The sequence below is a fragment of the Pleurodeles waltl genome, chromosome 4_2, assembly GCF_031143425.1.
Source record: "Pleurodeles waltl isolate 20211129_DDA chromosome 4_2, aPleWal1.hap1.20221129, whole genome shotgun sequence".
Taxonomy (NCBI): Eukaryota; Metazoa; Chordata; class Amphibia; order Caudata; family Salamandridae; genus Pleurodeles; species Pleurodeles waltl.
The window spans coordinates 422,435,830-422,454,076 of NC_090443.1; the positions used below are offsets into that span (position 1 = coordinate 422,435,830).

The 18,247-nt window shown below is 46.6% G+C and overlaps 1 protein-coding gene across 8 annotated transcripts in view; it reads left to right on the top strand.

Annotated features, from left to right (window-relative positions):
* The window catches only part of WIZ (WIZ zinc finger), a 688,842-nt gene that overhangs the window by 488,017 nt on the left and 182,578 nt on the right, over positions 1-18,247 (top strand). For all 8 annotated transcript variants that reach the window (XM_069231671.1, XM_069231676.1, XM_069231674.1 and 5 more), the window contains one exon: positions 3,786-4,328. In XM_069231671.1, the coding sequence (XP_069087772.1) occupies positions 3,786-4,328 (543 nt within the window). The remainder of the gene's footprint in view (positions 1-3,785; positions 4,329-18,247) is intronic.

Genomic DNA, 18,247 nt, shown 5'->3' on the forward strand with positions numbered 1-18,247 from the left:
CAGATGACTGTCATGCAAATTAATGCCCATTTCTGCATGCATGTCTGATCATCCATCACAGTGTTCTTATTCTTTGACTGCTTAGACTTTGCACCATCACCACCTACGTGCCAAACAAACTATGTTGGACTTGCCACTTTGGTGTGGGGATCCGGAGCTGCTGCACCATGAATTTAATCCATTTTCACTTTCTACATTCAGTGCTGCTCACCTGTTATGCTGGGAAGTGTAGGGGCCCCTTCCACTCTGTTCGCTAATAGGAAATTTATTCAGTTTAATTTGTTCCTTTGTATAAGGAATATAGCCTATCACATCCTGTAGGTGCTCTGTCGCAGTCCTAAGATCCGTTCCAACTGGAGGAATGCTTTCTTTCCACTATCGCCACAAATGCACAGTGTGCCTGTGATGCAGAACAACTGTGCTCTATAGCTGTCCCCCATTCTTCATCTTTATGATCTTAGTAGCGCTCTAAGCTTCAGAAAGCTCACTGCTGCCCCTGTGCAAAGTATTGCAAGGTGTTTAAGAGACTTAGCTGAAACCATACCCTCCTGAACCTGAAGACATCTTCTGCTCTTTGGTTCTTGGTGAACTACCCCTAAATCTCGGATGTCCTCAAAAAGGAGCATAATCCATGTCACTTTCTGAACTCCACACTTTAAAAAGGCCTCTTCCTCTTGCAGCGAGGATTGACTGTCAAGGTTGTGGATGATGATCTGGAAAACACTGTTGCTGACTTGATGGTTCCATGGACTAATATGGTAAGGTGCATCTCACTGAGGTGATCCATCGTTCCACGCTTCCTATGCCTAATTTGTGGTCCTTCTGATGGCCAGTCTGCCCGAAAGTCAAGTCAGCCCTAGATGCATGCTCTTACGTGGCACAGGCTGGTTTCACCAAATTTAGACCTGTGACTGACTGTGACTTACTGCACAGTCAGCAGAGACAGACAACACATTCAATGCCCTGACCTTCTCAAGTAAGAATTTCACACTCCTGGAACAAGTGTAAATGCTGCCTCTGTCCCTTTCCATTGCTTACTTGTGGTGCTTGGTTCAATTGCTTGGGCCTCCAGTCGGCTGGCAGAAAGTTGTTTGCCTGTGGACAGTAAAGCAGCAAACTGTTCCGGTATTGGGTGTGGCCAAAATATATTGACCTGGGTGCTTGACTGATGCTCTGTCTAGCAATTCTGGCCAATGGTAATCTCATCCATGTGTGCACATCCACGACCTACGAGACCGCCGTTGAAGTTAAGAGGAACAGTCTATAGAATCAGTTTTCACTGTTAGAGGATTTTGATTGCGATTTCTCCATCTTCCGTTTAACCATTTGCAGATATTACACTTTAAAATTTATTTTATCCCATTAGTGATAAACTTTTATTCCGCAGTATGTATCTAGGCCAAATGTTTCTCTCCCTCCTGCACCCCTCCCCATTCCGGCCACTCCCCAACAAGATGTGGTTCTATAAGTAACAACAAGTTCTATAGGCAACCTGGGGTTTGTGATCCACCCATGTCCTAGTTGTGCCTTTGAGTAATTTGTAAGTGTGACAAATTTGTATAATTTATTTTTTGGGGTGGGTGGAGTGCTTGAAATACTGCTTGCATTCTTTACAAATTACATTAAACAAAGGTTTGCTGTGAATTCAATGGGGGGGGGGGTCACTTGTAGATTGCTCAAGATTTTGACAAAGAAATGAATTGTTGAAATAAGTAGTGAACCTAAATAATAAAAAGACCTTAGCAAAGATGTTTTCATCTGATACGTTTAACCTTGAAGGCAAATGTATCCAATCTATAGTATAAATGTGCTGTTAAGACTACCTGACTTGCAGATATGTACATTGTTTGCCCAAAAATATTTTATCCTGAAAACTAGCAGCTTAGCTATAGCTTCCAGTGGGTTTTATTATTATGTAAGGATCAATTGTCATTAGATTAAAAAAAATCAAGCACAAACGTATGGATTGTAAAGGAATGTGTACGATTTTTAATTTATTACAGGTTTTAGTTTAGAGAAAGGGGTGTCATTTATGCTACACCAATTTTTGTATTTTCCATAATTCTCAGTGATTGTGAGGGAGTTGCTTCCAAAGTATTTGTAGTGACTGAACTGCAATAGGAATCAAATTGTACGGAAGTTCAATAGATAATAGCAGAAGTCGTACCACTCGCCATTCCCTCACTCCCCCCACCATAAGAATGGGTGGGTTAATTTCACGTAATTAAAGGCCTAAAACACAACTGTGCCTCAGGCTTTAAGTTGCTTTTTGGTTAATGTCCGTTTTTGGGATTTGGATGGTTGCAGTATTTGGGCCCAAAGTTGGCCTGTGCAGAAGGAGATCTATGAGACTCAGGCATTTTTAGTAACCGGACCCTTGAAGAATCAAAGATGGTGTGTCTTGTGAGGGTTCCCCACACTTCATTTCCTCTGAGAACCTGCTACAAACGTCAGATGCTTAGTTTCATTTGTATGTGACAGAAAGCTCTTGGCAGCAGTTCTACCACCCAGTGTTCCTCCCCTTCTCCCCATAACAACTGTACCCCACATGTGAGTGGCACAGGGCAGGATCAGGCTAAAACTGACACTGAATTAATTGCTTAGTTGTTGGGGGAGCCAGATTTCATGGAACAAGTCCTCTTTGGCCCCTACGCACCATTTGTATTTCAGCCCCCTTGAGGGAGCACAGTAGTGGTTTTAGCCCCCTGATCTGCCTTGCTGGAGGGGATCTGAAATGCCAAATTGACACAGGAATTATCTTGGCCAGTCCCCTACCCACTCCCCAACCCCACCACAGGCATGCTTAATCATAGGGCCTCCTCCTTGTATTTGTTGATACCTAGCGGAGTTAAGGTATTCATTGCAGCTCATGTTAGCCCTACCCTTTTAACTAAGAAGTAGTTTTACCCTTACCTCATTAGGGGTAATAAGAGCTTCACCTGTGTGAGACTGATCCCGCATAAATTGAAAGATGTCAGCTTAGACAAGGTGGGGGCCCTGTGAAGAAGCATGCCACCAGTCTGTGAGTGAGGTCACTTCTTCCTTTTAAATGAGTTTTCAGCACAATGGCCATATATTATTTTATACAAGATCACTAGGGACAATGTTGGAGCCTTACAGTATCCAGTCTCCCTGCATTTATCCTCGATTACCTTATTTATATGAAGCTTTTGAAAAATGCATCAATCACTAGCCCACTTGAAAACATCTCCACATTTTTCATTCTATTTTCCAGTTTCAATTATATATTGATACCTGTATTGACCAATTCATCACTTTGAGTTGCTGAGTAACTTAGTTTGTATGTGTGCACAGAAAAATTAAAGAGATGCATGTGTTCAGACATCCAACAAACCTCTGGCACTGAAATGGGCAAACACCCTGTGTTAAGTAAATTAGTAGAATCAGTCCAGAAAGGCCCCACGACTGTTTGGACATTAATCTCTTGGTCCTTGAGGTTATACATACAAAGATATACCCCCAAAAGAAGACACAGGTTTTCTATGCCACAGAATTGTTTTAATGCTATCTTATTGAACTGCTCAACTGTACCATTTATTGTCCAGTTCAAATGAAAAAATAGTATCTCAAAGTATGTTGAGTGTAGTTATCATAAGATAGATAATGGACTACAGCAGTCAAAGAAATTGTGTATGGTCTCTTTGGGCATGATCTCCTGTTTGTTCTTGCATAGACACCTTGACTTAATGAGATTTGACCATCCTTTATAGTTATGTCCCCGGATGTGATCTCACTAACTGATAACCTCCCTTTTCATGTTTCAGCCTCTGGAGCAGAACCGGTGCGTGACATTCGTTGTGAGTTCTGTGGAGAGTACTTTGAGAACCGGAAGGGACTGTCTAGCCATGCCCGTTCCCATCTTCGCCAGATGGGTGTAACGGAGTGGTACATGAATGGATCCCCAATAGACACAATGAAAGATCTGCTTAAGAGGAGGTCACAGCCCAGGCCTTCTTCAAATTCTCCTCTGCAAGGACCAAATCCCTCCCCCAAACCCATGCCCAAATCAATAATTAACTCTGTATCCATGGGGACCAATAGCCCTGTGGAGATCAGAGTGCCAACCATCTCGAAGAAAATGCCCATGCCACTGGGCAGCCCAATGGCACGTTCTCCACAACTTTCACCCCCTACAGCTAGGAAGATGTTCCATAGCATGTCTCCCCCTTCCATGCACAAGAAACCAAAGCCAGAACATATGAAGTTTCACTATAAGCGTGAGATGATGCCGGTAAACCTGTCCAATGAGCACCTTGCTGTGAACAGAAGCTGGGAGTCACAGGATGAGATGTCTCCTCTCAATTTATGTAAGTGTTAAGCCAGCCTTTTTGTCTACTTTTTTTTAATAAGTAGTTTCTTTATATTTGTCCTTTGTTTTCTTCACATCCGTCCTTTATTGCAACACAAATCCATTGTTGGTTCTCACTTCTATCAGTGAAATTCCTTGTAGATCTCCTATTTTGAATTGATCCTGCTTGCAGTAACCCCACCTCATGTGACTGGACTTGTTTCAGTCACTTGCAGAAAAAAGCTATTTTCTGCTGGATCGTTTGTCCAGCTGCCACACTTCTGGGTACATGACCTTGTTTTGCAGTGCAAATATGTCCTGTTTTTTTGCCAGGTTTTGAATTATCACGTAATCTAGTTGCAGGAACCATAATGACTGAAAAGCAGAAACAAATAGCTTGGAGGATTCCTACACATGCAAATGGAGGATAAAGGGCTGTATGTGTTTTTCAGAAGAAAGATGGGTCTTAATTGGTGTCTTTAAGAGTTATTTCTTTCCACATTAAAGTTAATGCTGACAATGGTAGTGGCTTTGCCATCCAAAGATGTTGATTGGGTCTTTGGTATCAGTGGAGTCCTCACTTAAGTCTTAAACTTTGAAAGCGCTTTTCAACATTCCAGAGATCCGAGATGCAGTGTGTGAAGCCAAATACTTGAACACTGATGGCTGAAAATGGGGTGTAGTATTCGTATGGTTCCCGTTTGAAGGAGTCTTGTGTGGCAGTAAAGGTGGAACCTCGACGGTTTCTTAAATTTCACATCTTTTCATCTCATCTACTTGTCGTCCTGTGAGGCAGATTTAATCTTTTTTAATAAGTGAGCTTCTTAATATTCAATTGATAAAAATAAAAAGAAATGGCAGCCTCAATTTACGTGGGAATTCAGGTTCACAAACTAAGCAGAGCTGTTGAGGGTCTCTGACAAATGTTTGTTTTATAAAAGGAACACCTGGCAGAGTGAAGCCATACATGTTAAAAGTAAAAGAATTTGTATGGAGTTTCAATCACAGGTTAAGTACTCGGAGTGTAAATGTGTCCTGTTTATCCAGAAGTTAAATGTGAAGTGATATTTAGTCAAAATTTAGTGCTTTAAGATTCTGCTACTTAAGGATCAGAACATTTAATGTAGATTTTAACTTCCTTTTCAGAGCATCTTAGAATATGGGATTCTCTTTCTGTTCTGGGGTAGCTTTTGCAGCTTCACAATACTGCTGCCTATTCAGCTTTGTTTTGCACAAGTTTTTTATCTTATGCACGTCACCTGCTTCCATTTCGTCATTTTTTCATTTTTTTTTTTCATAGGAAACATGGCTTTAAGTTATGCCGCTAGAAGAGATCACTGACTAATTGTGAGAAGACTGCTATTCAGCGCTTGAAATGTCTGTGATAGGGACTTCTCTCTCTAGATCTTTCTCTCGAGCCAGCAATTCTGCCTTTATCTAAGACAACCATATGTGAGAAAAGGATGCTAAGAAAGTGTAGGGTTTGTTTTTCTTTTAAGTTGGAACTTAAGCACTCTTGAACCATTGAGATTGTGTGAATTCTCTTCTGCCAAAGAGGAATGGAGTCAAAGTACAGTTACTTTCTTGAAATTGCATTCCTTTCAATCCTTTGGAATAAGGAATTTGACTTTACAAAGCACAACATTGTGTTAGTAGAATAAGATATAGGACTGTATGCCAGAAGGAATCTTGAGTTAGTTTTTTTTTTTTCTCCTCGCAGAGGCGATCCCTGCCAAAAAGGGGTCTTAAGTTTGCAGATCATGTTGTAGATGACAATGGGTTGAAAAAGTTCATGCATGAATGAGGCCAAAACCAGATCCAGATTGATATACTCTACGAGCAGTATCATTAGGTAGTTGAAGATGAGGAAAGGCGCACCTTGCCACTTTATGGAAAGGAAAGTTGCAAAGTCTGTTCTTCCCTCTAGGAGCTTAAAGATGTGAAGGATAAAACATAAAAAATAATTTAGTGTATTTCAAAGGTCAAGGTCTTACCCGTTGGCTTCTGTATTGTTCCTAGTAAACCTCTGTTTGAGACGTGTGGCTGTAGATATACATGCAGTGCATAAGTCTGACATCTGATGTTGGGCTCAGTTGTGTGCAAGATGTTTTTCTTAGAAGAAAGTCTAGTATTGCGCATGGTGATTGGCTCCATTGATTGTTCGTTCTGCCGCCTGGCTCGGACGTGTGCTCTTGGGCTGCACTTAATTTGGCGCTTGGTAACTTTTTACACCCACAGTTGGCATACTGGTGCACTCATGTAAGCCCTTAGTATATGGTGCTTGTGTGTCCGGGATATCAATACACCAAGGGTCCCCTATGGGCTGCAGCATGTATAGTGCCACCCATGGAAGGCCATGCAAACTGTCTGCAGGCTATAAGTGTGTGGGTACCCCTGCATAAGCAGGGTGTCCCTACAGATCCCAGGCCCCATTTCCTGGACTATGTAAGTGTGGGGAACCCATCTTAAGGTATGTAGTGGACACTGTTCAACACGAGTGGTCCAACTACATAATGGCTTCTCCGAACCTAGGCATGTTTGGTATCAAACATGTTGGGAACTACACTGATTACAGAGCTAGTTGAATGATACCATGTATTTGGGGGTTCCTTACAGGATCCCCCAGCTCTGCCTGTGCAGCCTTACGGGGTCTAGCTGCCAGTGCACACTGCTACTGACTCCACTGGCGCTGTTCTGCCCTCCTGCTGGCGAGCCTGGCTCAGTCCGGAAAGGCAGAACAAAGGGTTTCCTGTAAGAGGGAGGTGTAACCACGTCCCCCCTTTGTATTAGGTGTCTAAGGGGTGGGGTGGTCTCTGAGCGCCACCATACTGCTTTGAAGGGCACATTTGGTGCCCTCCTTTCATAAACGGCTTTGGATCAGTTTAGGAACCCCGATTGCTCTGGAGTGAATCTGCGCAAAGGACAGGAGTGACCACCCCCCTGTCCAGCTCCTCCTGTAGGGAGGTGCACAGAGCTCTGCTAGGTGGCCACTTGATTCTGCCATCTTGGAAACAAGTTGGGTAGAGGCCCCTGGAAGTTTCTGACTGGATAGGCCAGGTAGATGACGTCCCTGACCCCTCTGATAGGTGGGTTAGTTCAGAAAGTGGCCAACCCCCTTTTTAGCGTTACTGAAGGGCTCCCCCAAGGGTGTCCCTTCAGATTTGTCAAGCAAGACTCTACAAGAAACTTTATGTAAGGCATTTGCTCCTGGCCTCTGGAACCACTGCTGGTCTGCTTTGGAACCGAAAAATACATCTGCTCCCGGTGGAAAGGCTCCCATTGCAACGTTATTTCTCTAGATCTTGCAAGAATTCTGCAACATCCAAGGCTGTGCATTCTTAAGGGTCACAAGGACTCTGCACCTAGAAGCACAAAGGAATCTCTTTGGAGAGGAGTCTCTCCCCAGCATTCTCAGGCCCCTCAAGACAAAGTTGGCCGGCTGGTGAGGGTTGGGAGGGAGGGGGACAGCTGTTTCACAGACAACGAAAGGCGGTGCTTCACAGGTGGTGGGTCTGTGGCTTTCTTTGGGTAATGCCTGTCTAATGACCCCCTCACCTAGGGAGACTGTGGGTCCCTGCTTCTGCCACTGGACCGGAATCTTGTGCACTGCGACTATTGCTCTTGCCAAGGCTTTTTGACTCCTCCTTGCAGGAATTTCACCTCTAGGAGGGTGGACATTGCCACCGGCACCACTTGGGCACCTCCAAGGGTACTGGACCCTGTCCCCTTCCTTTTCAGCTCCTAGAATCAGTCCGTGGGTTCCACGAGTCGTGACAGCAGCTAGAAAATGCGAGGCGTCCACCAGCTTTGCAACCTCTGCATCCGGGTCCCCTGGTGTAGGTACACCTGCCTTCCTCGGATGGGGGTATCCTTGGATGGGAGCACTCTCTAACCTTCTTGTCTGATGGTTTCCTCGTGGTCCACTGGAAAGGGTCCAGAATAACATGAACTCCAACCACTACTCCCTGTTAGTCCATGGGACGATTGAGTAGGTAACTACCTTGAACCTGGTTGCCGGGGACACTTACCGTACTTAACCTCTAGTGTTTTCATCTATCCCCAAACCCTAGCTAACTTCCACACTTACCTTGTTTGGGTTCACTATTTCGCATTCCACTTTCTTAGTATATGGTTTCTCTCTTACCCCTCCCCCCCCTCCCCACAATACCCCTCCCCTCCTCCCAAGCCCCACTCCATTAGGTCCCTGTTCATTTCATGCTATTTCTGTTGGTTATTTTGTATATATTGTCTTAGATGGACTCTCGCTCCTAGGTGAACCTGCTGATTTAGGGATGACAGCACTTTTGTTTGTAGGTGACTAGGCCATTCTTACAAGTCGCAACTGTCGGCCCAACTGTGGGCCCAACCCTTCCGGCTCACAAGCAGTACCTCACCAAAAACTCAGCGAAAGGTGATTTCTGGCAGCCTTACGCATGGGCTCTAAAGTGCGATATCTCAGAAGTTACCCCTTTCTCATGTTAGCAATATGTCTCAGTCACACACGGGCAAGTCACACACGAGCAATAAAGGTGATGTAGGAAAGTTTTCAATATATTTATTGAAAAGGCTGCAATCTATGATAAAATGCATGAGCTGCAATGATTAGGATAATGCATAATAAAAGAATCGTGATTGTAGAGATGAGTCGCAAATGCAAAGATCCCCTGCCATATTGCAAAAAATGTAAAATCCCTCGCATAGAGAACCTAATCGCTACCTATCAAGAGCTAGGGTGATAAACCTAATATGTCAGTACCATGTCCATGAGAAACGCCCCCAACCCTCGTTACCTTGTAATGAGCTATCGGTCAGACTCCCTGGGGGGGGGGGGGGGCAACGTGCAGCATAGATGGCATCAATAGCATCTGGTAGGAATCCCTCTGAGAACCTTGTCTGTGTGAGATGTATTTATACAGATCTTGTAGGACCCCTGACACGGGTATGTTCCCCAACAATATATAGGGGGCAGGCTTGTGACGGCAATTCCCACCAAAAGTACCTTATGTTCCTGTTGCACGTAAGTGGGAAAGGGACATGTGAATACCTATGTGTACATCACGTAATTTTTACGCTGATAGTGACGCCTTCAGAGTGGCACTGATAACGTAAATCAAAACATCGTTCTGACTTAAACAGAGGCAGCCATCTTAGAAGAAATAATAAAATAGATAGGCTAAGATAGAGCAGGCTAGGTAGGTTAAAAGTCACTAGGTGATGGGGTTAAAGACCTGCAAGCCAGAAGGCTAAGCTAAACTCCTGAGAACCATTAAAACTAAATAGGATCCACTACAATATATTGTGTGAAGATATCTCCAATGGGAGATATGCCGATGCTAGTATAGTAGTAGTGCTGTAATAAAGAATCCTTTATTTTTGCAACACTTGTGTGGTTCTTTCTTGTGAGTGAGTTACTATCGGACTACTGTGGTATTGCAGGTGCTTTACATTCCTCCTGGATAAGCTTCAGCTTCTCGTCTCAGCTTCCCCCAGAGAGCTTTTGCTATCTGGACACGTATTCACAATCACTGAGGGCTGCCTGGACTCTGTATGCGGTGCCACACCATAGATGTACACCATAAACTGAGCCAGCTTCCTACAGTACCAACTGGTGTCTTTGAAAATGGCCAGCCCTAGTTTTTTGACGAAGCAGACTGCGTCTGAGCCGACCACTACCTCTTTAGAGCCAAAAAAGTTGGCATCGAAACACAGGCCATTGTCAGCACTGAAAACTAACCCATCAGAACCGAGACCCTTGGAGCCGACAACCTTTACGTCTCAGCAGAGAAAGTTTTGGATATACGGACTCCACCCAGAGAAAGAGAGAAGAAGCCACAAGCCCCTTACACACTAGCCCTCCCCTATCCCCCCCACGCTAGCTGCACATCATTTACCCTCACCACCTGCTTTGCCCCCTCACCCAACAATATACTCGCCTAAAGAGTCAACCTATTCATACATAGAGGCCTAGACGATGGGGCCACTTTGATATCCCACCACAGGATGACCCATGAAATACATATGACCAAGACCTACCAGCCGCTAAAGACTCCGATCTGTATCCTGCAAACCCAACCACCCTCCCCCAATTACAGTACAACCTATCATGATCTCATTGATACGACTGCCACCTTCCACAAGGTACTGTTACACAAGGAGCCCACAGAAGAAAATGTCCTCTTTGAAACCACTTTATTCTACACAGCGTTCTGTACACTACTTAATACTAAAAGGTGTGCTCTGCCACACACTGGTTATATTCAGTGACCCAGTAGGAGCTAGGGTTATACCACCAAAGGGTGGTCAAAAAATATAAAGCGTCTACATAAGTGGTCCATTCCTGTCATTCTGTCAGTGGTAGCAACCACACGCAAAAGAGCCAAGTCTCAGACATTCAGTGATACCCCTTGTAAGGAAATGCCTCCTTGGCATGGTTACCCCCTGACTTTTTGCCTTTGCTGATGCTATGTTTTGAATTGAAAGTGTGCTGAGGCCTGCTAACCAGGCCCCAGCACCAGTGTTCTTTCCCTAACCTGTACTTTTGATTCCACAATTGGCACACCCTGGGACCCAGATAAGTCCCTTGTAACTGGTACCTCTGGTACCAAGGGCCCTGATGCCAGGGAAGGTCCCTAAGGGCTGCAGCATGTATTATGCCACCCTAGAGACCCCTCACCCAGCACAGACACACTGCTTACCAGCTTGTGTGTGCTAGTGAGAACAAAATGAGTAAGTCGACATGGCACTCCCCTCAGGGTGCCATGCCAGCCTCTCACTGCCTATGCAGTATAGGTAAGACACCCCTCTAGCAGGCCTTACAGCCCTAAGGCAGGGTGCACTATACCATAGGTGAGGGTACCAGTGCATGAGCACTGTGCCCCTACAGTGTCTAAGCAAAACCTTAGACATTGTAAGTGCAGGGTAGCCATAAGAGTATATGGTTTGGGAGTCTGTCAAACACGAACTCCACAGCACCATAATGGCTACACTGAAAACTGGGAAGTTTGGTATCAAACTTCTCAGCACAATAAATGCACACTGATGCCAGTGTACATTTTATTGTAAAATACACCACAGAGGGCACCTTAGAGGTGCCCCCTGAAACTTAACCGACTATCTGTGTAGGCTGACTGGTTCCAGCAGCCTGCCACACTAGAGACATGTTGCTGGCCCCATGGGGAGAGTGCCTTTGTCACTCTGAGGCCAGTAACAAAGCCTGCACTGGGTGGAGATGCTAACACCTCCCCCAGGCAGGAGCTGTAACACCTGGCGGTGAGCCTCAAAGGCTCACCCCTTTGTCACAGCACCGCAGGACACTCCAGCTAGTGGAGTTGCCCGCCCCCTTCGGCCCCGGCCCCCACTTTTGGCGGCAAGGCCGGAGAAAATAATGAGAATAACAAGGAGGAGTCACTGGCCAGTCAGGACAGCCCCTAAGGTGTCCTGAGCTGAGGTGACTCTAACTTTTAGAAATCCTCCATCTTGCAGATGGAGGATTCCCCCAATAGGATTAGGGATGTGACCCCCTCCCCTTGGGAGGAGGCACAAAGAGGGTGTACCCACCCTCAGGGCTAGTAGCCATTGGCTACTAACCCCCCAGACCTAAACACGCCCTTCAATTTAGTATTTAAGGGCTCTCCCTGAACCTAGAAATTAGAATTCCTGCAACTACAAGAAGGACTGCCTAGCTGAAAACCCCTGCAGAGGAAGACCAGAAGACAACAACTGCCTTGGCTCCAGAAACTCACCGGCCTGTCTCCTGCCTTCCAAAGAACTCTGCTCCAGCGACGCCTTCCAAAGGGACCAGCGACCTCTGCATCCTCTGAGGACTGCCCTGCTTCGACGACGACAAGAAACTCCCGAGGACAGCGGACCTGCTCCAAAAAGACTGCAACTTTATCCAAAGGAGCAGCTTTAAAGAACCCTGCAAACTCCCCGCAAGAAGCGTGAGACTTGCAACACTGCACCCGGCGACCCCGACTCGGCTGGTGGAGGACCAACACCTCAGGGAGGACCCCCGGACTACTCTACGACTGAGTACCCAAAACCTGTCCCCCCTGAGCCCATACAGCGCCGCCTGCAGAAGGAATCCCGAGGCTTCCCCTGACCGCGACTCTCTGAAACCTAAGTCCCGACGCCTGGAAAAGACCCTGCACCCGCAGTCCCCAGGACCTGAAGGACCGGACTTTCACTGCAGAAGTGACCCCCAGGAGTCCCTCTCCCTTGCCCAAGTGGAGGTTTCCCCGAGGAAGCCCCCTCCTTGCCTGCCTGCAGCGCTGAAGAGATCCCTTGATCTCTCATTGACTTCCATTGCGAACCCGACGCTTGTTCTAACACTGCACCCGGCCGCCCCCGCGCCGCTGAGGGTGAAATTTCTGTGTGGACTTGTGTCCCCCCCGGTGCCCTACAAAACCCCCCTGGTCTGCCCTCCGAAGACGCGGGTACTTACCTGCTGGCAGACTGGAACCGGGGCACCCCCTTCTCTCCATTGAAGCCTATGCGTTTTGGGCACCACTTTGAACTCTGCACCTGACCGGCCCTGAGCTGCTGGTGTGGTAACTTTGGGGTTGCTCTGAACCCCCAACGGTGGGCTACCTTGGACCAAGAACTGAACCCTGTAAGTGTCTTACTTACCTGGTAAAACTAACAAAAACTTACCTCCCCAAGGAACTGTGAAAATTGCACTGTGTCCACTTTTAAAATAGCTATTTGTGAATAACTTGAAAAGTATACATGCAATTGAAATGATTCAAAGTTCCTAATGTACTTACCTGCAATACCTTTCAAACAAGATATTACATGTTAAATTTGAACCTGTGATTCTTAAAATAAACTAAGAAAAGATATTTTTCTATACAAAACCTATTGGCTGGATTTGTCTCTGAGTGTGTGTACCTCATTTATTGTCTATGTGTATGTACAACAAATGCTTAACACTACTCCTTGGATAAGCCTACTGCTCGACCACACTACCACAAAAATAGAGCATTAGTATTATCTCTTTTTACCACTATTTTACCTCTAAGGGGAACCCTTGGACTCTGTGCATGCTATTCCTTACTTTGAAATAGCACATACAGAGCCAACTTCCTACACCCCTTCACCAGATATGGAGGGTATGAGAGTACATGCTGCAGGGAACAGGGTAGCAGCACAAGCTGCCAATCATTTGCGTATTGCTATCTCTATAGGCCTTATCTCCAGGTACGGCTGAGCCCAGATGGGACCAGCTGGAGAAGCTCCTCTAATACCTCACGAAAAAATACAAAGAAATGAGGTTACGGATAGGACAATTAATATCCAGCAGTCTGTACTTTGTGCCCTCCACTGCTCATACTGTGGCTACGGGGGTAAACTCAAGCACTTACTGTGCAGACATGCCTGGCATCGGATCGCCAGTTTTCAAGTGGAAGTCCAGTGAAATGTACTTGCTCTCTCAATCGATGGGGGGCATTTGTTTGGCCCTCAAGTTCACTATTTGAAAAGATCTATAAAGATACCAGTAGGAAGCTGGCCTGGTGTGTTGTGACCACCTACGGTACTATCACCTTAATCCAGGTATCCCCTATTAGTGAGGTGTAGACCGTGTCTAGGAAGCCAGGGCTCTGTAGAGGTACTTGTGGATGAGCAGCCAAGGCTTATCTAGGAGAAATGCAAAGCATATGCAATACCACTGCAGTCATACAGTACTTGAACACATGAAAGAACCACACAGTGTTACAAAAATAAAGGTTCTTTATTATAGTAACACAAATACTGAAATACTGTATAGGCAATACTCCACTAGGAGATAAGTAAACAGACTAATATGTACACATTATAAGTCAGTGATTAGCATATAAATAAATAGTAAGAACAATAGCTAATAGTGAAGGCCCTACGGGGAGACCAAACCATATGCTAAGTATGTGGAATGTGAAAGTGTAGGAAGCTGGCCTGGGGTGTGGTGGGTACCCAAGGTACTTACGTGGCAGAATTGCCTGCGGTGTGGGAGAATAAGTCTGACCCACTACAGGTGACACCTGTCACTCCAATCCGGGTTTTGCACCGGCTAACCAGCAGTGCCTCATCTCTGCCCAAAGGCAGGGATGATTGGGCAGCTGAGCGCATGACATAACTGGTTTCTCAGGGAGGCTGTGGTCACTCAGGTCTTATTCGTTTCTCTCAGTTACATAAGTCTCATAAACACAAAGGCAGAGGCAGTATATATTTCAATAATGCTTTAATGAAGCAACTACATCTTAGATAGCAAAGCATGGACTGCAATAGGGATGATACAGCATGACAAGATTAAAATTGTGACAAGGAGAGTAAAGCACAGAAATAACGCTACCATATTGTCACTAGAGTCAATAGACTAATTCCTACCTACGCTATACTAGAGCACAGCGTGCCCTTCAGGTTCCCCTGGGAAGACATCATCCCCCATACCTAAGCAAAGGCCTGAAGTCTGCAGAAGCAGCTGTAGCGATGCAATCAGCATACAGTCGTGGTTCTCTGGCTGGAATCTCCTTCTAACGTGTAAGGGACAGGCGAGTGTTTTTATAATAAAACAGCTGATGTTCTGAGAAAACGTCCCTATGTAACGATGTGTGTTTTCTATGATTGTCAGAGACAAAACGTAAACCACATTCATCTGTAACCTATCTTACTGCAGCCTTGGAAGAAGCACAGAGTGAGCAAGAATGTCTTGTTTGAGAACACAGTGCTGGCCTAGGCAAAAACAGCTAGATTGAGAGAAATAAAACAAGACTGTAAAAGTTGCTACTGTAACAATAATAAAGCAAAACCATATAAAATATATCTAGGTTAAAGTGCACAGCGGCAGGCCTAGTATGCTAAAATAACATGCATGGAGCTATAACTAAAATGGCTACACAACACTAGAAGGGGAACCCTCCAATAGGAGGTAAGTAATACATTAAATATATGCACTACTAAACTGCAATCAGCATAAAAAAGGTTAGAAAACAGTGTGAATGCAGTTAAGATGATAGTGACCTGAAGGGGAGTCCAAACCATCTACTAAAAAAAATGGAAAGTGAACACAAGACCCCCCCCCCCCCCTTCCCCCCACCCAGGTAAGTGGAAGACACCTAGGCAAGACTGCAAGAAACCAGCTTTGGATTCCTAGAGAGGAAGACCTATGGAGAGAGGGGACGATGTTCCAGTCACAGCGGAGTCCAGGAGGAGTAGGAGAGCAGAGGCAGCGCCCACAGGAGTCCCACGGGACGGGGACACAGAAGTCACATAAGGAGCCCACACAGCACAACAGAAAGGGATCCCACGCCGCAGGAGAACCACGCAGAGGGATGTGCATTGCAGGAAGGAGTGGTGGGGACTGGAGCTACACGTCACTTGAGGATCCCTTGGAGGAGATGCAAGCCAGCCTTGGCAGCTGCAACAGGCGCAGTGCACGGGGGTGCAGTCCTGCGTTGGAAGGCAAGGGCTTACCAGCACCAAAGTTGGACAGCTGGCAGAGAGGACCTAGAGGACTACTTCAGATCACCTGTGATGGTCTGGATGCAGGATCCATGCAGTTTAGGATGAGGAGATCCACGCAGCTGGTCGTTGTTGCAGTAGGTGCCTGCTGATGCAGGGGAGTGACTCCTTCACTCCAAGGGAGATTCCTTCTTGCTTCTTGGTGCAGACTGAAGGCTTGCCTCCCTCCGAGAATGCACAGCCGGGGAAATGTTGCAGTGCTGGAAGGAGCCAGAGAAACAATGCTGCAGAGCAGAGTCGTCGCTGTAGCTTCAGATTGCCGGTTCCTTTGAAGTCCAGTTGCGGTTCCAGTGGCCAGAAGTCGAAGTAAACGTTGCAGAGGAGTCCTGCTGGAGTCTTGCACATCGAATCTGAGGACCCACTCAAGAGAAACCCTAAGTAGATCTGAAAGGGGAATAGGCTTACCTAGCCATGTAAGCATCTGTCAGGAAGGGGCTCTGACGTCACCTGCCTGGCCCTCAGATGCTCCTAGAGGTCCCTACCAACCTTGGATTCAAGATGGCAGAACCCAGGGACCCTTTGGAGGAGCTCTGATCACCACCCCTTGAGTGGTGATGGACAGAGGAGTGGTCACTCCCCTTTCCCTTGCACCAGTGTGGACTGGTTTATGCACTGAGGGCACCAATTGTGCCCTTAAACGCGTACTAGTGGCTTGGTGAGGCTACCCCTCCCACGCCAATCACACCTATTTCCAAAAGGGCGATGGTGTTACCTCCCTCTCCCAAAGGAAATCCTTTGTTCTGCCTTACTGGACTTGATGAGATCAAGCAGCAGTAGGGCAGAAACCTGTCTGAGGGATGGCAGCAGCTTGGGCTGCCCGGAAATCCTTTGAAGACTGGTGATAGCAATGCTTGGGGTCTTCTAAGGAGCCCTGAGAGTGCATAGAATCATACTTGCAACAGTATTGGGTTATGATTCCGACATGTTTGATACCAAACATGCCTAGGTTCAGAGTTACTATTATGTAGCTGGACACAGGTTCTCTGTGGCGGTGATCTCTGTCCAGTACATTTTTAAATTTGCATCCCTGCACTCACGAAGTCCAAGTAAATGGATCTGGAGTTCGTGGGGGTCACCTTTGCTAATGCAGGAGTGCCCTCACACACAGGTACTTGCACCCTGCCCTCTTGGCTAGCAGGGCCTGCCATGGGGGTGACTTAAAGTGACCTGGTGCCGTAACCTGGTAGTGCCCTTTCACGCAGGCTGCAATCGCAGGCCTGCAGAGCACTTCGCATGGGCTCCCTATGGGTGACATTATACATGCTGCAGCCCAAAGGGATCCCCTGATACCTCAATACCTTGGGTACCTATGTACCATATACTAGGGTCCTACATGGGGGTACCGGTATGCCAAATGTGAGGTGAAAGTGGTACAAGTTATGAGTTAGAAGGGAGAGAGCATAAGCACTGGGGTGTTAGTTGGCAGGATCCCATTGAACACAGTCAAACACACTGACAACAGACAGCAAATGGGGGTAACCATGCCAAGAAAGAGGGTACTTTCCTACAGAAAGGCAATCTCTTACCAAAGGAAGTGCAATCAGTAGAGGGGAGTTGGAGGTACTAGGAATCCCACAAGCTACGAGGGTGCCCCCCAGTGACCTGGAGAGGAGTGTTTTTTCTCCCAAACCCACAGGAGAACTTTGGAAAAGGACTGTGCAAGACCCTAACGAGTGAAAGAAGGCAAACTTGGATCCTGACAGAAGAGGACCTGCAAAAGAATGGGACCAAGTCCAGTTAGAGTTGGCTTGGCCGGTTGTAACAGGAGCCACTACCCACCCTTATGTGGATGCAGAACCAGGTCGACGGTGGATGAAGTAAGTCAGCAGTGCAGCACAGGAGAAGAAGAGGAGTTCCAGAAGTGTTGCAGTTGATGTCCCATGTTGGCGTGCATGATGCAGTCAGTCAGTGATACTGGAAAACCACCAACAAACCTTGGCAAATGCAAGAGTCTGAGAAGATCTTGCAAGGCTGAAGAAGACCAGTAAGGCCCAGGGGACTTGACCTAGGGAGGGGAGTCTGAGGTGACCCTCAGCAGCTGGGAGAGTTGCAAGAAGAGGAGGCAGCCCCACATGTGACCCACGGGCAGCAGGCATAGGAGTTGTAGCGAGGCCCACTCATCACACCTGAAAAGTTGCTGTAGCAGCAGGCATGAGACTGTGCTTTGCAGGGAAGAGTGCTGGAGGCCGCGGTACATGGAGCCTGAGGATCCCTTGGAGGAGAACAAACAAGCCTTGGTAGCTGCAAGAACTGAGGTGCACAGGGGTATTGTCCTGCAAGGAGAGGTAAGGGCTTACCGTCTCAAGTTGGACAGCTGGCAGAGAGGACCAAAGGGACCACATCACCTGTGATGCAGTATCCACGTGGTTCCAGGGGAGAGCAGATCCACGTAGCCGGTCGTTGTTGCAGTTTGTGCCTGCAGATGCAGGGGGGTGATGTCTT